The sequence below is a fragment of the Balearica regulorum genome, chromosome 4, assembly GCF_011004875.1.
Source record: "Balearica regulorum gibbericeps isolate bBalReg1 chromosome 4, bBalReg1.pri, whole genome shotgun sequence".
Taxonomy (NCBI): domain Eukaryota; kingdom Metazoa; phylum Chordata; class Aves; order Gruiformes; family Gruidae; genus Balearica; species Balearica regulorum.
The window spans coordinates 27377121-27401074 of record NC_046187.1 but is presented as its reverse complement, the minus strand read 5'-3'; the positions used below and the strand labels follow the sequence as shown (position 1 = coordinate 27401074).

General features: G+C 37.0%; 1 protein-coding gene across 5 annotated transcripts in view; it reads left to right on the top strand.

The window, feature by feature from the left end:
* Nucleotides 1-23954, top strand: part of BANK1 (B cell scaffold protein with ankyrin repeats 1) — a 146815-nt gene that overhangs the window by 60670 nt on the left and 62191 nt on the right. For all 5 annotated transcript variants that reach the window (XM_075751523.1, XM_075751526.1, XM_075751522.1 and 2 more), the window contains one exon: nt 4918-5114. In XM_075751523.1, coding sequence (XP_075607638.1) covers nt 4918-5114 — 197 coding nt within the window. The remainder of the gene's footprint in view (nt 1-4917; nt 5115-23954) is intronic.

Genomic DNA, 23954 nt, shown 5'->3' with positions numbered 1-23954 from the left:
CTGTATTAACATATGTATATGCAAGCATGCCTATAAATAAGATGTGCTTAGGTAAAATCATCCACTGTTATTTCCCTGGGGTAAACTCAACTAGACTATTTTCAGTATTCCTATTTCTTTTAAATACTAATAAAAAAAAGCAAGATGTCCTGATAATACATTTCCATAATAGCTAACAGAACAACTTTACTGGCTTAGGGTAGGTATATCATTGGATATAATGATTTCTGATAAGGGAAGTTTTTCAAAAGATGCTATGGATCACAAATATGTTTTCTGGAAATTTGAATCTTGCTATCTAAGAAAGGAGAATTGTTTGAGCAGCACATCAGGCTTTATGAAGTTACTTGCAATATGAAAACCTAGGGCTATAGTCCTGCAGGCACTTTAATATGTAAATAATACTCTGAGATCTCACTTGTTGGACTACATGCAGGAAGGAAATTACATCTCTGCCTAGATAGAGGCAATGATGGCACTATATCTTTACTTCTTGTTTGACCTCCTCTTAAGTTTGTCAGTATTATTCAAAAGAAATTGATTTATAAAAGGCAGCAATTGGAAATGGTAAAAATAGAAATTTGTACTGATTTTTTTTACAAACCATGGTTTCCAATGATAGTCATTGGAATTTATTTTGCTATGCATAAGATGAGTTTCAGTTGCTTGCTTTTGATGAGGTATCCTATTGTAATAGTTATTGTAGTAACCAAAAAGTAAATCAGGAGTCTCTACCAGAAAAATATTGTTGGAACTGCTGTGTACGTAAAAGCTGCATATCAGAAATATAGAGCACACTTCAGTCCTGAACTGTGCCTTTTTTATGTTTTAATTGCTTTTTTAGTTGATGTATGATATGTTTGATGTAGTTCTAAAAAAGATAAGTATCTGAACATTGTCAAAATATATTTAGGTTTATGCATGGACATTACCTTCTAGAGGTATAGAAGAATTAAGATAAAGACTTTTCAGCTTATCAAGGGGTAGAAGGTTTTAGTAATGAGTGATATTTAAAGAGATTATTCTGCAGTCTCTGAAGGCGAATACTGGAAGCCTAATCAGATGAGAAAGCTAAAGGCAGACTGAACAGAAGCCACTGGAAGAACATTGTGTTTAACAGCAGCATTAACTGAAAGAGAGAGCCAAGGCATGTCTGGGATTTTTAGTGGTGGTGTCCTCCATCCCTTGTGGAAGCATGTAACTAAAGCTGGAGGTACTGTGCTGAATATTTTACATTCTGTACCAAACTGATTTCAGGGTACATTGTATGTATATTGTTCCTTCATATTCTGGAAATAGATGCAGTCAAAATATACTAACAAATCCAAACTCATATTTCAAAACTTTTCTTGAGCTTAGGAAGCTCTGATTCTATTCTTGAATCCTCAGGTTTGGGAATTCTTGGTGCATTGATTCCTGTCCAAGAGATTGCAATTTCCTTGAGGAAAACCTGTTTCTTTTTCCACTGTTAATGAATTTTCCTTTTTTTTACAAGTTATCTGTTACTATTTCTCTGATTAAACTCAAACATCGAGGCTTATGAAAAGTCCTGAATTCATTCTTTTTGTAGAAAATACTGCTTTTTGTCACCTACCACTGCTAGCAACAAGTCCTATCTGGATTTCTGTAATTCTGTCTTTCAAGCTGAAACATCTATCCCGAAAGAAGAAATAGAGTCTGGGTTTTCAGTTGCTAGTGAAACAATGGGAGAAAAGATAGACGGAGGCAGAGGAAACAGATGAGACTTTAAGTATTTCTTTGGTTTAATTGATATTGACACTGTAGAAGTAATTTTAAGTGTCTATTTAGATTGCTAAAAAAAAATCAATAATTTGGGAAATAAAAAAGGATGTCGTACAAGATCTGCAGAAATATCACTGTAGGCTGTTTTGTTTGCTTACTGCAATTTTATTAAAATTCCCGCAGGCTAAGACAGTGCTACAATACAGTAATATCAGATTTTTATGCTCTGTTTTATAGCTGAGGTGTTCCAGAATGCTGTGCAGAGAAGGGATTATGATAGGACAAAACATAAAAAACAGTAATTCCCTCTTAACCTTGTGTATGTCAACTAAAACTTTAATTAAAAGCAAGCACTGGCCTCAAAGTTAGTTGAAAGTTGAAGAAGCCACCTTAATGCACTCAAAAATATGCCACTTGGGCACTTTCCCTTTAACTGTTCCTTCCTACTTATGATCACCAGCTAACTAGTTCTTTGTGTAGGTGTCAAACAGCCACAGCTTTTCTCTGTTAACATGCTTCATTAAAGGACTGCTACTGTGTAAAATCTGTTCACCTTTAGTTACCCTAATAACTACTGCTTTTGTTCAGTTTATATATTTAGCTGAAATGTATCAGTTGTTCCAGTTTCACAGCTGATAAAAGTTCCAGCAATTTTCCACAGTTCTCTGTGACAAGCATGCAAGTTCAAGAATGGTATTTTCTGCCTGAAGCATGTGTGCTTTCAAATAATTACAGCCTCTTCCTACTGTGTATAATACAAAACTTCAGTTAAAGCAGTTAAACACAGTATGGTGGAATTTTCTTTACAGTAGAACATCTAATTTGTCTTAAAAGCTCACTGAATTTTGTGAATTGGCAATTAAGTGAACAATTAGAATTAAAAAAAACCCCCACAAATAGATTTTTGCAGTGGGTTATTCTTACTTTGTTATTTTGACAATGGTACCCTTCGTTGTCATTCACTTTTGCTCTAGAACCTAGAGGAAAGACCTAACTTCTTCACCTTTGTCAGGTGACTTGGGAGGGATTTAAACAGTCAGTGGTGCCTCTTTTCAGAATGAGGGCAAAAGAAAGACCAGTAGGCTTCAGTTGTGTCTTTTGAGGTCTTATTTAATTAATTAAAAAATATAGTGAAGTTTATATATGTGTTTAGGGAAGGAATTTCTGAGATGTCAAGTCCAATATCTTTTCCCCTCCCTGCATGGGTAGCAAAGGCATTAACTTATACAGGGCTGAGGATGACTACTGATACCACAGCTGCATACAGAAATGGGCATTGAAGTGTTACTGAGGTTGCTGAAAGAATGGCAGCCTGTCTCAACTGTTGGTATAGCATTAGGTGTAGGACTAACTGGTATTCATTAAGAGCTCTGAGGAAATTTAAAAGAAAGATAGCTGGATTTCTAACAGCAGTGTACAATTTTTCAGTCCTGTAGTACTAGAAGGTGTAATTGTGATGCCAAAACCCAATTTCTCTGGGGACCTTGAGAACTAGAAGCAGGTTAATGTGTTGTCTCTACCAGACAAATTAATAGAAATTGTAATAAAATAAATTTTCTGCAATGTGAAGTCATGCTTTATAGATTTCTTACATTTTTCGTCAGCAAACCTGATCAAGTCAGCAGTTGAATGGGCATGGATAAATTACTGGCCAAAACCAGGAGGCAGACAGTTGGAAAAACCTTATGTTAGTGATACAAAGTATTCAGGGTAGTAAGGCAAAGGGCTAATTGGGAAGGAAAATGGGGGAAAGGCCTTATGAGATTTAGTAATTATGCAGTAAAATGTCAGATTATATTAATTGTAGGTGAAAAAAAAGTGATGCAAGTAGAAAAAGCAGTCCTATGTTGTCATACAAAATGAGAGGCTTTGAGCAGGCTATGTAGCACTGAGAAGTAAGTCCATGCAGTTCCATGATAACATCAACTTGTTGCTAGGCAGCAGATTAAAAAGCAAATGAAATACTAAGAAATATCAGAAAAGGGATAGAGAACAAAACAGGACATAATTATGACAATGCATAAATTACATGGTTCACCCACAAGTTGAGTATCATGTGCAGCTCTTCTCCTGTCATCTCAAAATAGTTGTATTAAAGCTGAAAAAGGTTCAGAAAAGAGCAGTGGGGGTGATAGATTTGATTCTCTATAAGGCACGATTGAGTAGACTGGAGCTCTTCAAGAAAGGAATTCTAGGAACGAGTAAATCTGTAGAAGTGCGGAGATGGCAGACAGGGATGGAAAATAAGATGAATTGGGGACTATCAGTTGAACCTAGCAGGAGCCACGTTCAAAACAAACTAGAGGAAGCACTTCTTTACACAGTGGGTAGTAAAGACTGCCAAAAGACCCTGAGGGTGCAAGAAGCTGATGGTGCCTGGGGCAGGCTGGATGCATACTTGGAAAAGCGATACGCTGCGTGCTGATATATAAACAAATCACTACACACAAACCCACAAGTGATTAAAAAGTAGAGTATGAAGGCAGAGGGAGGTATTGTTTATGCTTGATTTCTTTTTTTGTTGTTGTATGTAACTTGTGGCCACTCTTAGAATACAGGACTATGCTGAAATGATAAACTGACTTCAGTTTAACTTTGTCCCAGTTCTCCAAGGTGAAAAGTAAAGTCTGTGATAAAAATGAATATAATGCTATTTCAGGTAAATCCTAAAAAACTTTATCCAACACATTCATCTTTAAATTCTCTGATTTTTTATTATAGGGTAAGCCGATTTTTACATCTCTGGTAGTCATGTGAATTTTCAGAAGTGTCTTTTAATGTGAAAACATAGCACCATAAACCTATAAAAATATTCCATTCAAATTAAAAATATTCCTAAAGCATTAAATAATACACACATAAGCAAAAGCATGTCTTGGCTGTAGAATTTTCTTCCCCTTGCAAGAAAATTTATTTCTCGATAGAACTAAAGTGCTTTAAAATCCCTCTGCCAGAAAAAAATTAGATTTCTCAGTTATGCTAAAGGCTCCTTTATTAAAATATGTATGTGAATTGTAAAAGTGTTAGTTGAAGGAATTGTTCTTTGGATGCCAGTTCTGTATCGGCAGTTTGATAACTGTTATTCCGTAGCACAAAGGACTTTTGTAAAAGGTGGTGGAAGGTGTACTATAAAAGCAAAACTGTTCTTTATGAAAACTTTGTTTCCATATACAGATAGCCATTTGGAAGAATTTCCTACTCTCCTTCACTGTGCAGCCAGATTTGGATTAAAGAACCTTGCAACATTTCTACTCAGTTGTCCTGAGGCCATGCAGGCTTGCAAAATAACCAACAAACATGGAGATGATCCAGCAAGTATTGCTGAGAAGCACGGGCACAGGGAACTAAGAAAATTATTCAAAGAATTGTCGGTAAGTCCATATGCCTTTTCATATGTCGTCTATAACCAGGGGACTATGATGTACTGCTGAGATCCCATAGTATCTCCTCTTGTAAAGCCTAATATCTTGTAGTAGTTCTGTCATAAAATATTATACTCCTGCTGTCTCAGAAAAAGGGTCTAAATGGGGTACAGCCAATTTCTTTGTGCACTGTCATAATAGAGATCAGAGGTTTTGCCCTGCTTGAATTTTAGGGATGTAATGGAAGGTGAAAAAGTGAAGCAGAAGTACCTCATGTGGCCTAGCTACACTGGTGCTTTCAGTGCCCAAACAATGGCTATGTTGTAAGTAGTAGTAGTGCCCAACTGTCTAGAGTAGGAGACAAAGACTTCTTTAAAAGTCACTTTAAAAGTGACTCTGAACTCTTTAACTGTTACCACTCCACAGCATTCAGCAGAGTAGTTCCCCTGTCTTGGCTGTCTGCTCCATGTGAAGGGAGGCTAAATTTTACCACCCTGTGTTACAGGGAGTAAATCTTTCTTCAGTTGGTTATGCAGGAGGGGTTTGGAGCGATGAAAGATAATTTCCACATGAAAGATAATAATAGAACAAAGGTCTGTGCATAGTTCTAGTATGCAAACTATTGCCAGTAAAATCTAACAGAACTGGCAGTATAAAAAGCAATATACTGTAGTAACATTTGAGAGCTTTAATTGATTTTAAGTCCTTATTGTGCTAACTATAATATAAGCAGAGATGATAATTCTTGCTCCAGAGGTTTTAAAGCCTAGAGAAACAAATCAGGTAAATCATGTATTGAAAGAAAGACAGGATGTGAACCTTGGTATAAGTAAGCCTATGTTGTGGAGACTTAGTGCAGCTTTGCTGATGGTCTGATTATATTTTTTTTTGGTGTCAGATTCCATGTTCACAGATAAATGGTAACAACAGACATGTAAGAGGAGAAAATACAAGGAATGAGAAAGCCAGAAGTTTCACTTTTCTGTTAACTAGTCATCTTGATGTAACCATGGATAGACATAAGACCAGAGATGGCATTTGAAGAAATGTAAGATAATAGCTGTGTAGTTTATGTAGGGGAGAATGTTTTGCATGACTGAGGAGGAACATGCAAGAAACCTGCTGGTAGTTAAAGGCAGAAAGATATGAAGAATGGAAACACAGGCTGACTGAGGTTAGTTATTAAAATTCTAGAGTAAGGACATAGGGATTGGTCAAGTTTTTTCTTTGATATAGTTGGCATCTCATGTAAGAGTGAAGGAGAGGCACTAGGAAAACCGAAGATAAGTTTACTGCGATCACTGTTGAACCATGAAGATGCGTTTTGCAGTGTTTTATGAGCGGATTATTTTTTTTCAGTGTGTTCAAGGGAAAGAAATTTGCAAAAATTGGAGAGCCTGAAAGTAAGGCATTTTAGCAGTGGTCAAGATACTGAATCAGAACATGCTATTTGACTTGTTATTGAACAGCTATTGATACAGGCTGTAAAAGCACTGAGGGTGGCAGTATATCTGCAAAGCAGGTATTTCTTGTTTTCTAATACTGTTAAAGAAAGTTCCTACCTAATTGAGGATGTGATCTGATGTCTTTTCTGAAGTGACAGGGAATCTTTCCAGAGTTTACTTGACAATGAATCTGATCAGATCTCAAAAGCACTGCAGAGCTTGTTCTATTGATGAAGTGCAGACCTGATGTACTACAGAGGTGATGTTTTTTCCTCAGTTTTTGATACTGTAGTCGAGATGAAATTTAACTGAAGAAAATGTGGTCCCCCTTACCATCTAGTATAAAGCTGTCCACAAAACCAGGCTGTTTTCCTGGATCAACATGTTAGTAATTTCACATTTAACAATTTCTAATTGTCATAGTTGACTCACAGTTGTCCTTTTACTGGTCAGAGAGTAAGGGGCCTCTGTAAGAGGAGACATAAGCACATATCGTACAGGCAGACTACAACTGATATACATTGAGAGAGTACATTGCACTTCTATAGCCTTTTTACATTTTGGGGGACTTTGTCAGTGACAGAAGGCAGTATTTGTGAGGGTGATATATTTCACTCTCAAAAGCATGCAAAGCACGGGCATACCTCTGATTAGCTTTTCTTTTTTTAGTAGGATTATTAATTGTCCTAGTAAAATCTTAGTATAAAATTACCAATCTAAAACAGGGATTTATAATAGTAACACTGACTTTATACAGTGTAATTTTTCACTAAAACAGTTCCTTCATGGTACATATCTGCTATTGTTTGCACATAAACAATTAACGATGGTCATTCTCTGCTCACAATGACTGTTCGCCCAAGTGTGAATACTTACACCAGCACTGAAGTAAAAACAACTCTACAACCATCCTAAGCATGTGTAGTCTGGTTAGGACTTGCAGTTGTACTACCCATTTTGAGTTTATTCAAATGGCGTGGCTTACTAATCCAACACAAGTAAAAATTGGAGCATGCTTCAAGTCTGCTCAATGTGTAATACGGTATTTCAGAAATGTTAGTTCCAACCACTGGAAGAAAAATGGCTTATTTGTGTCCTCTGTAATAGTGCACTTAAGAACAAAAACACTTACTGTACTTCTGTAATTGATGGGAATGTGGAAAAGAAATATTTACGTGGCTCTGAGCCAAGCAGAATTTATTTTAACCATGTTCCAGGAACTTCCTGTTACAGCTGGAGTACTGAAATTGCTCATTATTACAATAGAAGTACTTTTGTACTTGGCATACCTCTCACTGTTTTAAAATTGTTACCTGTGTTTTGCCATTCCTTTAAGGAATAGCCCCAAATATACATAGTAATTCATCACTTCTATCTTAGAGCAATAAGTTTCTGGAAAAATGGGTGTATAAAAACATATGTTCAATTTGTCCAAAATCCTGGAAAGCATCTTTCATTTGCCCTTGTGCAGGGGAGTAAGAATTCCCTGAGGTGGTTAGAGAGAGCGAGCAGCAAAAGAAGTGGCACCACAGCTACTATTTCTACCTTCAAGCCCAGGGCTTTGCTGTCCAGCCCTCTTTGGTGGCTGGTGAGCAGATGCGTGCTCAGGGCTTTTTTGGTGACGCAACTTTGCTGGTAATGCCCTTCAGCTCCCATGTCCAGCAGTCTTACTGGAAAGGTGCTCAGGGCTCTGTTGGCAAAACTGAGCTGTAGGAGCTGGCTAACTTGCACAATGGGTTGGTCTGTATGGCACAAGTTCCCTGTCCTTGTTTAAAGGGAAAACCTCTTCTGGAACTGGACACTGACAGTGTTGATGTAGGGAGTGTTACAGCCACAGAAGGAAGACCTGGAGGGTCTGGTGGGCAGCTCATCTCCTGATTTGTGTCAAAACAAAGCACAAAGGAAGGATCACATAACATGTGGCTTCTGTTGATACAGCTATATGAAGGGGGGGGGGGGGGCGGGGAAGAGATTACCTTTTTAGTACCAGTGTTATATGCAGGGTCATTAAATGCTAAAACATCACACCCTTTAAGCACCTGTATAAATGTGTGCTTCCACAAGTGGTAGTATCTGCCTTCTCTGTCAGAAATCCTGAATTTTAAACACTCCTTCAAAATGTCTCCATTGTGCTGAGGGAACAATGCAAGACTTGATCCATTTGTGTTAAAGGTACTAAATCGATGGAGCTGTCCCTAACAGAGCCTTTAATGGGGATTATGATAAAGCTCAGTTTCAAATGTGCCAGCAGTTTATTAAGCAAATTGTATTTTTCTTGCATTTTAGCACAAAGCAACCTAAATGGACATTCGTTTCCAATTTTTACATGTTTCATTATAGTTTAGATGAAGTAATTCCCTTTTTTATAGCATAAGAGAGGGATATTGCTTAACATTCTGTGAGAACATCCTGGATTGTTACTTTGTCTCATGATTTTATTCCTCTGTAGAACCAGTACTTGAATATTTTTTTATAATTGCTTTTAGGTTGAATTGCTGGAATCAAGTGTGTGAATTTAAAAAAGAGACATTTAGTAGGAATACTGGCAGGAATCATTGTCTCAGAGTATCTGAACAGGGGAAACCATGAGCCTTTTGAGTTTAGCTGCTGTATTGATAGCTCAAATGCCAGTAAGGCCAAAGTAAGGCTTTCTGTTCGCCACAGGCTTGAAACAGATCTGTGGTCAGTTGTTACTCTACGCATGGTAATGTAAGCTGCAGTAGTTTGCTCGGATATCAGGGCCCTATTTCAGATATTTGTCTTTTGCATATGGTCTGTCCCTGAAAGCTGCTTTGACACCAGCTTGTTGCTCTTGTCGCCAGCTGTGGTCTTTGAAGCCTACATAGAAGTTACGCCTCCAGAAAATAAAGAAATCACTTAAATTAAGTTCTTATCTGGTGCACAAAACAAGACTTTAAAAAATGGATGAGAGAAAATTTCTAAGCATTAAGTGACTAATGAGAGACTATGTTCAATTTGTTACCCAACCATTTAAAATTGGAGGTCGCACCGATAGCCAGTTTAGGCATTTATGCCTTGGTATGGGCATAATTCTTTGTTCCAGCACTTTGGATTGCTAATTTCTCCCTTCTTTTACTAAGAACTGTGCTGCTGAATGTGTCGTAGTCAGGAAGATTACTGTGTACCGCTTGTAGTATACATCACAGTTTCTAAGAAAAATACAATTCAGAAAGTGTTTTATTGGTTGTTTGATGCAAATAACTTCTGATTGTTGGCTCTCGCCTTTAAAGCAGATTCCTAGGGGTGACATAAATGTTATTTAAATATAAAAAATGAAACAGTCTTTACTTGTTGCCACCACACAGTCGAGACAGCACAAATTCATTTTTATTTTTAAAATACTTTCTAACATTTCAGAATTAAAATCTAAGGCATAAAATTCAGGTTATTTGAGCTTTTTTTAACCTGCCCAAGATCTGTGGCCAGGCCTGTGGCAATCCATGGCAGAACAGTGGACTGATGGAAGAATGTTGTTCCTCTGCCACCAGCCAAACTCTGAGTTTCTTGTTTAATATAATTTTCTTTCTGCCTGCTCTAGGCATCTCTTAGGCACCCATTGAAAATATAATAGATATTTAATTCAGTACATATTGGTGAAGTGCTTTTAGAATTGCATAGATTGAGAAAGTGCCATAGATAGGCCTTTCACAAGAAGCTTGGTTTTTTTCCAGAAGGGAGAGTTATATCAATTCCTTTCTAATTCTTTTGAGGTACATACTGCAAAGTCTAGATCCCTAGTTACTGAGTTCACTGCTGTTAGCAGTTCCCTCAGTAGCAGAAACAAAGTCATACAGGTGGTCAAAATTTTCACTCAGAGCCTGTTTTATGGAAGACATATGTTAATGATATAATTTGGGGGGCAGGGGAGGGAAGGAAGTTTTTGTTTCTGAAATACCAAGCTATATTTTTATAAATCTTAGTGAACATAAAGTATGGGCAGGGATGTAGGTTGGCAAGTAATTCCTCATTGTACAGCTCTCCTTTCTCATCTCTATCTTATTTAGAATGAATTGTTGAACCAGAATGCAGAATTTCTTCTAGTGTCTTCAACTTGATGAAATAGAAAAGAATCTACAAATATAGTGGATTGTGGAAATAGAGGGTACTTTTTTCCTCACCTGTTTTATGTGAAAAGAATCTTATCTGGCTTTGTAACTATTATCACCAAATGACAATAAACCTTTAGATGGCAGGAATCCCTTCAGCAGGGGTTCTCCTGATTTGCTAGGGAGTTTTAGAAGCTCATCAGGAATCAGCTTTTTTGAACACAGAAATATTATTCTTTCATTTATGTTTAGCTTTGTGTTTTTATAAAAGACTGTATGATATGGCAGAGCTCCTCAGCATGAAACTATTATGTTTTTAAATCTGGTTGCAATATCTTCCTGAGATACTAACTTTCTGCTGGGGAAGGCCCACATGTAGAAAGATGAAGTGGATGTATATTAAAGAATCTTAAATTAATCTGATTGCTATCAATATTTTTTTAAATTACTGTAGTGCCCCTGTAGCATTGCACTGGCCCATAGCTCATTACTTTCAAATAGCTGGAAGATTATGTGAAAGAGAAGAGGATTAGTCTGGTTTCTAAAATTCATGCTAATCCACTAGTGATTCTTTGGTGAAGCGTGCTGGGATTTTATTCTTGCCACAATATTTTAATGTTCAGAAATGTTGGTTACATGCATTCTTTGGTACACTAGAAGTTACTTCACTGAAATGAGTAAGTGAATGTATTCTTTGATACTTGTTTAGTGACTGGATATTCACAAATCAAATTTGTAATCATCTTGATGAATTGAAGCTAAGTCCTCTGAGCTTCTGCCAGCTGATATGCAAATGTTATCCTATGTTTCCATCAGATGTTTGTTCACTGGGTTCTCTCTTTCTTTTCCAGAGTCGTTTGTGGAGAGGCTTCCCATTGTTAGTGCGTGGTGTCTCATGTTTAAGATTTGATTTGGGGAGTTTATTATTTTTATTCTTACTGGCTGACAAGGTTTGCCTCTTCTCTTTTTCATGTTCTTAGAGGGACATGCTCCCTGTAATAAGAACTTGCTGGCATATACTTCCTTTTGAGGTGAGACAATTTATGCTTTGGTGAAGAGATAAGGTACAGGCTGAGCCTAGAACAGCTTGGCTTTAAGGAGAAAAGACTAGATTTCTCATTAAAAAAAGAAATCATAGTCATTACACTAAAGACATTTTTAAAGTTTCTAGATAGACTTTTATTCAGGCTAGAACCTTGCAACTTAACTGTGATTAAATCTTCTGTCATAACTATGCAATTGAGTACAACCTTCTTGCAAAAAGAATGATAAATGGATCTGCAGATTTGGAAACCTTACTTCTGTATGAGATGCCTGTTGAAATTTGTGTGTAATTTAAAATGAACTAGGATGGTTTTTCCAAAGAATTGTCAGGTATTTTGTCTCATCTTTTGATATTCTGTAACTATAGCAGTGACACAGTGGAAGTCAGTTATTTGCAATTTGCTGTTTCAAAAAGCCTTTACAATTTTTGAGGGAAACCTGAATACTAATGGCAGTTCAGGCAAAATGCTTGTGAATTAAAAGCAGGGAAAATGAAAAAGCATTCTGTAATGATATCTCTGTTCTTAAATGTACTCAGCATTGTAAACCCAAGGGATTTCCAGAGGTCCTTGTGACTGTTTTGTTGACAGGGCAACATCAACAAAGATACTTAGCTAAGGGACTTTTTTGGAAAGGTGGGGTGGGGAGTGTTCGGTTTTTCAGAAGTAGTATTTAGGCTGAAAAGAATCATCCATATCATTCATCTGCATTATTAGGCTCTGAATCTGTTTGAACATGTGAAAAACATTTGGCTAAGCTGTTTATGTTAATGAAAAATGCAAATACAATACAGAATACAGTGAGAGAAAATAAAAGTGGCCATGTTATGTTGTTGTGGCAATCAATGGGAATGCCTATGTCAAATCTGGCTTCCGCATCTTTACGGAAGTGTGGAAATATGTTCAGGTAGATAAACACTCTATGCTAGCCGGAGGAGCTGTTAGAATGTCTATGGTAAAGATAGGTGGAGTAATGACTATTTTCAAAGTAAATGAGCTGTTTCTGCTTAACCTCTCTCATGGTAAGTGAATAAACAAATTTTACATGAAATACTGTTCTGTAAAAGATGTAATTACTCTATTTGGCTAGTTAAGATACCACTGAAGCTAGAAGCACAAGGAAGTATTCAGCAGGCTAGAGATTTTTGTGGATGTTGAGAATTTTTAGTCACTGTGTAGTATGTTGTTTTTATCATGAGGGCATGAATTCTTTACCTGAGTTATAAACCAGTTGCATGAGGTTAAGACATTTTCCTAGGGAGAAGCTACCCCATAGTTGTCCATTAAAACAATTGTTCCTTGCACCCTTCCATCAACTTTTCTTCACTGACTGTTCCAATAACTGTGTTATTAGATGAGAAGGTGGCCTTTTTATTTCTTCTTCCTCAAATACAGACACCTTGGAAGCTTTTATAATGCAGAGGAAAAGGTGAAATGATCTGAAATAATCTGCTTAGCTCCAGGTTTACTACAGAAGGAAGGATTGCTGGGGTTTCCAATAGAAAGTCTAGAAGCAAGTTTTGGATCTTGCCTCTGTCAGTTGAAGTGATTTGAAAGTATGTATAACTGTCAAAAAGCGGGTTTACCTTGATATAGTATATGCTCTCAGTGAGACTATCTGGAGTATGCCCTTTGGCTACTTCCCAGTGATCTGGAAGGAACCAAACATCTGTCATATCTTACAAGTTGTTGAGCACAAAGAAAGATAGTGTGTCAACAATGCCTTTCTCCAGCCTCTCAGAAAGGAAAAAACAGAAACAAAACAACCTACAAGAGTCTTTCAGCTTCATGGGGGAAAAGGAAGGAAAATTAGGATGGTAAAGGAGCTGTCATAGTTATTGTGGTAAATATAATGTAAGCCAAAAACCACCTACCTTTTGAGTGACATTGTGAAGTCCAAAGGGAGCTTTTTGACCTCAAAGCCCTAAGAAAAACTAGGTAGAGAAGCAAGGATTAACAAGTAAAGTTAGGCAAGAGGCTTGCTGTGTTCTTAGCAATCTGAGGGTTCAGAGCTCTGCGCGGATCTGATAGAGACTTTCCTACAGCTGTAATTTATTGCTTGATTAGGAAAATTGTCTTTAGGCTCTACATCAATAGAATGACCATTAGGGAAAGGCATTTCTCAAAGCTACCAAGTCCATTATATGGAAAGTGCTTAAGAAAACACATTTCTGCCCTGCATAGTGTTAGTTCTGTTTAACACAGCCATGCACAGTCTCAACTTATAACTCTGAGGACCCTGCACAGAAGGCATACTCTTTTATTTTGCCTTCTATTCTTCCCACCCCCATATATTTTTTACAATAAAAGATTCAGCGTTTCATTGCCAGAACTCTAGGGTGTCTAGCAATAATCGTTTCCTTTTCTTATGCAAACTTTAAAATTATTCTCAGTTCCCACACTCTACCAAACTCAGAAGAACATGGAGCAATTGACATACATATGTTCACTTTCATGAAGAAAGCCAGTATGTTTATAGATTTCTTTATAATACATGTTTAATAACCATCACAATCAGTATAATGCAAATTGTATGCTGTGTCTGTAACGGACATGGGCAGCTTTCCTCAGCCCCATGAGCTACATGCCAGAATGTTCATGTGGGTGGCAGCAGCAGTGTATGTATGTCAGAGGTTTGGGAGCTGTTCTCAGGAAGAAGTTGTTAATGGTTTTCTACAGCTCTTACAGTGAGCGTGAGGCACATAACCGGATCTTAGCACTCTCTGATGTCAATCTTACAAGCCATATTGGCTTGATTTTACTTGCTTCCGAGATTTCAGATTATTTTGCTGCTCCTGCATGGTCTTGGGATGACCCAGGAGCTGCTTAAGACCTGCAGTTGGCCACTTCAGCCTTCTGAATTCCAACTGAATTCATCTGCTGTTAATAAATAACCACTTTCTGAGAGCCTCAAGAATGAAAGTAGGCAGGAAAGTCTCCTGCCATATGGAAGATACTAGCAAGTTCCCTTCAGACTATCTAGGAAAACACAGAAATCAGTTTCTGTACCAGACATGGAAGTAATGTGTGATTCGTAATTGGATCACTTAATCAAACCTTCAAAGATCTTTTTTAATGAGATATATTTTTTAAAAATGCTGCCAGCTGATAGCGTGTACTGTCTTACGTAAATGGGTCAAAGGATGGAACAAAAGTTTCCATGGAGACTTTATATGACTCCAAGGTGCTTTCTAAATTAATTAAAGCCTTGCATTGCAAGGAAACGAGGTTAAAGGTGACAAAATCTAGCACTGGTATATAGATCTGCAGTCAATTCTGGCTCACTTGTTCTAGGGACACCTGTCATCATTGACAACATAATCGGTGAAGTTGTAACTGTAAAAATTCATGATTTTTATAGATTTCTTTGTTCCTCTTGTCAGAAAAGTTAAACAAGACAGACCTAGGTGCAGGCCTGAGCTAATCATGCACATACAGAACAAGAAGAAAACAAGCCTCCTTCTAGAATATCCAAAATAGATAATTTCAGAATTCTGAAAGCAATCATGATTGAGCTCATTAGTGAGAACTGTTCACCTCCTTTTTTCCAGATTATGAATTAAAGAGCAGGTTTTTATTTTTAATTTCTTTTGTGCATATTAAATGCACCCATGTAATGCAAAGAGAAAGATGATATTTCTTACTAATTTTTTAGTAAATAAAATGACAAAGAAGCAAGTGTGCATATAAAGAACATTGGGACCGGATTGTGTTGTGGCTCATGAAATATGTGTTTAGTTAGGGCTTGGGCACTCAGTGAAACAGACTTCTCTCAGACCCTTGACTGTGAATCATTACTGAAGAACAAATAATACACAGTGCCAGGAGCAAAATGCAGCACATTGTTCAGGCAGCACTTAACGAGGAGGAGTAGTTAAGAGACTTATTGGAGTAGAAAACCCCCAGAAAGGTGGTAAACAACTGGGTAGGGTTTTAGCTGTGATTCACTCTCTATTTGTAAGCAGTAGATACCTGCAAAAAGAGTAGATGGTAGAAGTCCATGAGCAGAGACTTTTAAGCAGCCTTGGAAAAATGCAGAGCTGGTGAGCTACTGCTGAACAAAAACAGAGCAGAAATAACATACCCAGGGCATAAACGAACAAAACCATACCTTCATAAAAGCTGAAGTTTTAACTACCTACCACAGTTGAGGTGAAAAAAATTAAAGCAATTTGGAACAGAAGATGATACAGGTATTTGTTCTTAGGGAATTCTTTCTAATCTGTCTTTTTCTACCAGCAATTGAAGATCACTGGGGGCAAAAATATACATTGGACAAGGTATGCTAAGTTGATATGGAGAAGCTAAAAATTATCGCTAAAATGTCTGGAGTTCTGAGGTACTATGACTGTGAGCATCAAACTTTTTTACAGTTTTACTGTGTGGCATCATGTTCTCATAAGCGTATGGTCAAAATTTGGTGCTTGTGGCTTATGTAACATGGCCACTAGCAAAAATAAATGCCATTATACCAAGCAAATGACAAGAAGTTAGCAGGATTCCAAGAATTTTAAAAGACTAATGTCTTTTTGAAAAACTTGTGTTAAATGGATCATAAATGGCTTTATTGCTGTTGCCTAAGTGGTCTGTGAGCTAGCTATGGATACATAGTCTGAACACCATACGTGGTAGTCTGGTTATAAAGGGCAAATTTTAAAATATGTATTAGGTTTGGAGAAAGTGAACTTTGTGATCTACTGCAAAAAAGGGTATGGAGGGTTTATGGCTAGTAATGATGACGATAGTGCAAAGCAACAAAGGTTGCATATTCCCAGTTGTTACTATAATGAGTTTTTCTGCTGTGTAGGTGGGATTTCTTCTCTTTTTTAATGGGATGAGACTGGAAACTTTTATACTGTCTTGGGTGAATACATTATTAAGGATACAAAAGAATGGGAATGCATGTAAGAACAGAAAAATCTATGGTGGGGAGGCAGACATATTTTATACTTGCATTCAATGAACCGTATGATTGGAGACACAGCTAAGACTTTTCATGTATGTCAAAAATATAGGCCAAGTCAAGCAAAAGAATTCATTGCTGATAGTTTATAAAGAATTAGCTCCGTAGAGAAAAGTAGGCACAGGTTTGTTTATATTGCTGGGGGAAGAGGGAATCACGCATTCTTTATTTTTATTCTCATTTCCCTAAAAGAGCTTCAAAAGATCTTTCAAACCTCTCACAGCAAATGTAGATAAACTAATGATTGGACATACCAAATCTCGATTTTTGCTGGATAACACTATACTTCACCTAACAACTATGAAAATTAACCATATTATGTGGGCAAGAGTAAAAGGTGTTGCAATTAGATACGGGTTTAAAAATTTGAGTGCTGCTATTCCTTATTTTCATCCTTAAAAGGCTAGTGAAAAAAAGTAGCTGTATGTTAACAGACTGTAAAATTATACTTGCATCTGTATTAAATCCTGGAAGTTGACAGAATAGTGCAAATGAATCATGGATTGTTGATTGTCATCTGCAACCAAAAACGTTGTGCTCTTGGTACCAGAGGACAGTTGCTATAAAAGAATGGCTATAGCAACAGAGGTCAGTCAGAACTCAATGTGAATTTGTGATCTAGCAGCTCTGTACACAAGACTGTTTTTAGAGTGGTCTCAGTGACTGCAAATATCAATGTTTTCACATAAAATAGTGGACTATTCTGCAGACTAACAGGAGATTACCATAAAAAAAAAAAATACAGGATCTAAACCATTCAGAGGAAAGAAATGGGTTGTTGCTACCTGACAGCAGCGATGTTGACATATTTTAGAAGACTTGGAAATCTACCCACATTTACAAGGAATCACATGGAGTATTTAAATGCTACTAGTTTTTTAGTTAATAAATTGATTGTAAGAATTTTAATTGCCAAGAACCTTAGCTTCATGATGCTTGTTTCAAACATTTTCCCTGATATTTTGTGAGACTTGAATTCATCATAGCCTCAATAAGTTTGTGAGTCATTTTTGATATTCAGAATTGTAATTTGACCTTTCTTTTGGATTTCTCTAGTTACAGATATTTCCATTTGTAATACTTAATAGTTAGGAAATTTTATCATGTTCATCATAATTCAGTTAGCAGTGAAATGTTAATTGAATACTGCTAGTTTGTTTAGGTAATAGCTCTAGATTAACTTGCAGATTTTTCTGATTGGAGGAAGTTTCGCGTTAGATTGATACACAAATTATTATAATGGTCTTATAACTGTTATTGATTCTGTTGGTACTACACGAAGCTCATAACATGCTGGTATATAGGATAGGAGTGTGGTTAACAATTGTTCCTGAGTCATCTGGGGAGTAAATGCTTCCGTGGTTACTGAATTCTTTCATTTTTGGTCTCAACATTGAGAGGACGTGTATAAACAGCCCTATCTCTAAATTAGTGTCAATAGTGCAATTTAACAAAATCGTTCTAGTCTTTGGCTGATAACATTTGTGATTCTATGTTTTTAGCAAAACATTTCATAATTTTAAAGATGTTCTTGATTATATCCTTCAAGTCTTGCTTAAGATGTAATATTCACATATCAGTATAGCTTGTATATAAAAGTACGTGGTCATCTTTCTTAGAGTTCAGAAATACCAACAAAATCATTGCCCCTGACCCATTAAGCTCATATTCTACATCTGGATACAGAAGAGGGATAGAGGCAAATTGAGTCATAGACTTTATGTGTGTTATTCCACATTGTAGCTGTCTGTAGCTACCGAGAGGAGTCAATGTCAGAACAGTGCCTATGAAGCCATTTATTTGTAAGAAATGGACCTACAGAATCAGCCTTCCTGGTATTTGCAAGCTTCTGAGTCTAGATCTGGCTTTCTCTGCCAGCTAATCTCTGAAATAGACTGGAGGCATGTAGGTGTAATATGCCTGACCCAACAAAAGGTCAGATTCTGTTTGCGATTTTGATCCATTTCTAATTATAATCATGTTTTTTGATGTGGTACTGGTTAGGGATGAGGTGCAATTTCATTACAGGTTTTTTACATTAACACTAGGATTGTAGATATTTTAACATCATAAATAAGGAATTTATTCTGCCCAAAAAGCAATGCCAACAATACTCAAAATTATTATAGTGATGTGCAGCTTTTGAGTAGTGTTTGCTGGAACACAAAATTGTGTGTGTGTCTCTTGTGAATCCTCTTCCCTTGTTTAGGTTTTACATAATGGTTAAGTGTTATTGCTAAGTAAGGTTGGTTAGGCTGAGATGGAAGAGGCCTTAATTTTATTCCTAGAGAAGCTTTAAGTTCCGGGAGAGGCCTTTAATAAATGTAATTCTGGGTAATGTGATACTTTGAGATCCCGCTTATATCCATATGAAAAAGCTAAGATTTTTTCCTCAAACTGGCTCTTGCAGATACTCATTTTATCTTTGTCAGTTCTTCTGTCTTTTTACTATTACTTTATCTGTGTGCAAAGGAAGCTGGTAAAAAATAATGTAAATGTGTCAGGTGTCTTTAAACCAGCCTCCCTCTGGGCTTAGTCTTGCACTGTGCTTTGCACTCCAGTTCTTGTAGACTTAGTCAGGCTATGAGAATAATCAGCAAATGGAGTATTAGGCCCCTGAAACATTATAGGTTCCGTGGATGTCACTAGGCCTTTGAAACAGAGAAAATGTCCTTCAGAAAAGTTCTCCAGTTCTTCTTCAGGAAAAGCTTCTTTTTCTAACCTTGTCTTACAAAAAAGGCTGAAATAAGTAAAAGAATGAAATGGAAGCAAAGCAATATTTAGGTGAGAGTCCTAACATTATTTGTAAAGCATAGGACAGTGTTGAGCAGAAGGCAGAACATAGAGATGACTCTAATCTGTGGACTAAGCAGAGATCAACAGGAGGTGGAGGAGAAATTTGTGCAGAAATCTAATACTTATTCTATTATTGATTTCTAAAGTATCAACCAGTTCTGCTTCACAGAAGTTACATATGTAAAATTTAGATTGGTAATCTGATAATTTTATTTATTTTTTCTTCACCACACCAAAATTTCTGACACTTTATCCCAAAGTTGCTAATGTAGTAGAGATGGATTTGTAGGTACCTACCCTCTTTTTTACAGTCCTGGTATGTGACAGTGCTACAACTTGTCCATGACATGAGCTTATGTCCTTTTGGGCTGAGTAGGTGATTTTGTCAGGAAATGCAGTAGATAAGGAATTGAACTCCCAGTTGAATACAAAGTTCTGAAAGTTAACTGTTTTGTTTTGGGGTTTTTTTGTTAGACCTGGTGGTTATTTTCATTGCAAACTATTTATTTGACTGGTTTTTTTAATATCTATTCAGTTTATCAATTTATTCACAGCTACTGCATTTTGCTATGACTTTGTTCTGTACTTCCAAGCCCTCTACAAACATGTTGTAGTTCAGGTGCTTTCAATGTCATTTCTTCTTTCTCACTTCTTACCTCAGTCAAAATTATGTTCTTTTTTCTATTGATCGGAGAAGTGCAACACTAATTAAGAAAAGCATGAATGCCATTGGGGCTGTCAGGTTTTATTTTCAACACAGAAATAATAGGAGGGTGTTTTCTAGGGTTAAAGTCAGGAAATTTTGTTGTCTGTATATGTGGGGGTTTTATGTACATGAGGGTTTTTTTGTTTACTGCTACCTAAATTATGTATGCTAATAAAATTGCAGTGCTTGTATGAGATGCTTTTGTATTAACTATGTATGACATGTAGATATGTTAAGAAGATAGAAAGCTATCTTAATCTAGTGTTAATTTTCTCTGACCTAGTAGGGCTCTGACTGGTGGACTTGGAACATGATAGAGTTGTTCAGCCATATGTGTTCTTATTCTACATAGAGAAATGCTTCATACCTTTATATCAGAAGAGTGTCTTTTATTTTGAGGTATGAGTCTCTGACTCTTTCTTCACAGTTGTAACTCCACTTACTGCCTTCAGTGGGGTTCACGGTACACATAAATGATGATACCCTTGGACAATGCCCCCTAGAATAGCTTCTAGGCCTATAAAAAAGGGAGCAAGTCTGCCCTTTTGAAATTACAGGTTACTGTATCCAATACTGCTTCTGTTGCTTATCAGCACACAAAAGGAAGAAGAAATAGCAGGAGCAGAGTTTCGAGCATAGCTTCAATGGCATTTTCAGTGATAGCAAGCCACAGCGATCTGCTACAACAAGAACAGCTATATTTTTGTCCGTTTTCCATGCTTTGAGGAATATTAGGGCAGTCAGGATTTTGATCTTCAGTTCGCAAACAGACTTGATAGTTTTTTGAACACAGTTTTTTGAAACTTGACCTAGGCAGTTATCTAATTGGGGGATAATGCAGGTTAGAGCATTATTTCTGAAGAGAAGGAATTTGCCTGTACAACACGTGCCATGTCTGTCTGTCTTTGGAGAGAAAAGCAGATAATGCTCTGGGAAAATAATGCAGCTAGCCTAGAAAAGAAGGAAAAGTAGGTTAATACTGGTGGACACAGAAAGATTTTGTAGCAGTTTTGTATGCCAGTGTTGGAGTTGTTAAAAATTTTGCAACTGTATGCGTTCTCCAAGTAAATTAATGTGTTCTGCAAGAAAATGACTAGAAAGATTAACCAACTTCATAAAAGAGAGAGACATGACTGCTAAATTCAGAATTTAAATTAATGTATAGCTTGTTTTCCTGTGTATTTGTGCAAAAAGCCTTTTTCCCAGAGATTTTTCTTCCTTGTTGTATACAGACTTGCACTTCTTTGATTATACTGGTCTTTTGAGTAAAATAGATTATTCTCGAGGTAATCACTAGCTGTTCCACATATAGGATTTGCAATTAAACTTCTATACCTTCAAATCCTGACTTAGCTGAATAAACATAGTGTCCTCATCAAATGATTGCAGCCACGTTGTAGCTGGCAGCGTAAGGTATTCCTGTGTGTGTACCCTGTACGTGTCCTTTAAAAAAAACTTGAGTGCTTACATGGCAAAGTAGAAAATTAATTCTGAGTACTGTAGATAAATCTGCAATATTAAAAGCTGGCAGACAGGAAGACATTATTTGACAATCAGTATTTTTTAAGTGTTTCCAAATCTTAGTCCTACTGTAAGTCTAGTAGTAGACTGGAGATGAACAGCTAGAGATGAATACAGCTAAAAATGCTTGTAAACCTCTGCATGTCAAATATAAAAGAATACATGTGCAAGTGGGCTTAGAGGGAAGGAAAGTTTCAGACTCCTAAGTGGAAGGGACTGGAGAAGTAAATCTATTTTTACAGAAGTAAAATTTATTTTGCAACTTAAAGGAAGTCTGTTAGACTTTTTTGTTTGCTTAGTGTGTTCTGCCTAGTGCTTTTGTGTTTTTCCCCGCCACAAAGTCTGTGGACATTTAAGTGGGTTAAGGACCTGTAGAATGAAATGCTACTGTGTATTACAGTGATAGTATGAAAACATTTATAGATGGATTCTGTTGTTTGGGGTATGGTCACGAAATTCACAACCGTATTAAGGGAACAGCGTAACTCCAGTGACAACTGAGATATGTTATCCGTTTGTTTATATTTAGATGATTCATCCTATATTCTGTAATTTTCCAAGTCTCTATCTAACAGCAGAGAATAGCCAGATTTAGGTGATGATAAACAGCAGAAATCTATTAAAAAAAAAATAGAAAGAAAGAAAAAGGGAGCAGGACAAAATATTAGGGGGAAGCTCTTCAGAACAAAGTTAGTCCTGGAACCTGTGTTTGACATCCAGTGGAAACAGCATGAGAAGGCTCCTGCTTGGTTTTTGTGCTGCCATGACCAATGAAATATAGTCAGTAAAGAAGGTAGTGAAAAGTTGGCGGGTTTTTTCGCTTCTGAGTCATGTCCAAAATTGGTTTATGCATGTTATCTTACCTCTCGTTTTCATAAGGAACTGTAGGCTGTTGTTCAAAAAACTGGGGGAAGTGGCCAGTGTGTTATGCCATGTATGCAGCAAGATGGCAAGGTTTTTTGAGAAGTCAGACTGCATATGAGGAGCTTGAGGAGAGATTACATATCTGCTATCACTCTCTAATCTCCATGCTACAAAAGAGTTGCATAAGAGGGAAAAATGAAGGCAAAGGAAAGGAGCTGTTTTCCCTGCCACTTTATCTATCTTGCACCTCCTTCTTTCCTTTCTGGATGATTTTGAAAGATCCAGAGAGCAGCAGATTGTGCAAGTCTAGGGATAGTCTACTTCTGTGTCTGCGGTTCCCAAAACTTGCAGTATTACCAAGATGTTTTGATCAGAGCTTTCTAAATGGTGTTTACTGTAGCTGGTGATTCATTCACAGCTGTTTCAGTAACTGTTACTGTATCATTTATATATTTCATGCAAAACAGACAAATTAAGTTTGGCAGGGACTCCTGCAGTAGGAGCTCAAGATTTGTAACTGATGCAGGAGCCCTGTCTCTTTGAAACCATCAGATAAGGAAGGCCTTTTGACTTTAAGGAATGTTTTTGGTTTTAATTTCCGGTATTGTGGATCTGCCATGTCTTCTACAAATGGAGCAATGGAGGGAGGAGTTTCCCTGTCCTTTTCCTGCTTCAGTGTGAGGGGAGGAATGGTTTGCTGTTGATCTATGCACAGATGTCCTACCCAGTTTCCCCTATGTTGTAGTGCACACAGGATCACAGGAAATGGCTAGCATATAAACACTGAGAGAAATTTCAGGGTGCCTGCAGGTGGGCCAGTGGGATTTTGACCACCCTCTTTTCACAGTAACAGATTGCACAACTCTGTGATTTTTATGCTGCAGCAATTTGGAAAACTCAGATTGATACGCAGATGTTTGCTAAAGATTTCAGAACAATACCATGGAATTTCCTAGTATCAGAATTGCTGGGGCTTGTGCAGAAAGCTCTTTCTGGGTCCATTTTTGCATGCTAGTATGTGTATTTTTAATCCAATTTAGAGACCACTCTCTGTCTGAATTTGCTACTCTGATGTTTGCTAATCCATATTTGGGTTTTAGGATTCCTCACTGTGTTCTGGGCTACCCATTCCACAAACAGAGATGAGTCATATTCTTCTTGTGAGTCTGTTAAGACTCTCTTGGAACTGGAAGTGGAACTAAATCACACAGGAGGTTCTGCAGAGTCATATAATAAGAAGAGTGCGTACTAGTTGTCTCTAATTCAGTTGCTTGGGGAAAAAGCTGCAGCACTTAATGGTTCAGAATTGAAGAGGCTGAAAGAAAAGGAAGCCTTGACAAATGTGATTTTTAAATGCATGTTATTATTTTTTAGCCTAATGGTAAGAATTACTGGGTTTTAATTCTTAACCCACAAAAAATTTAACTAATATAGCACCATATTA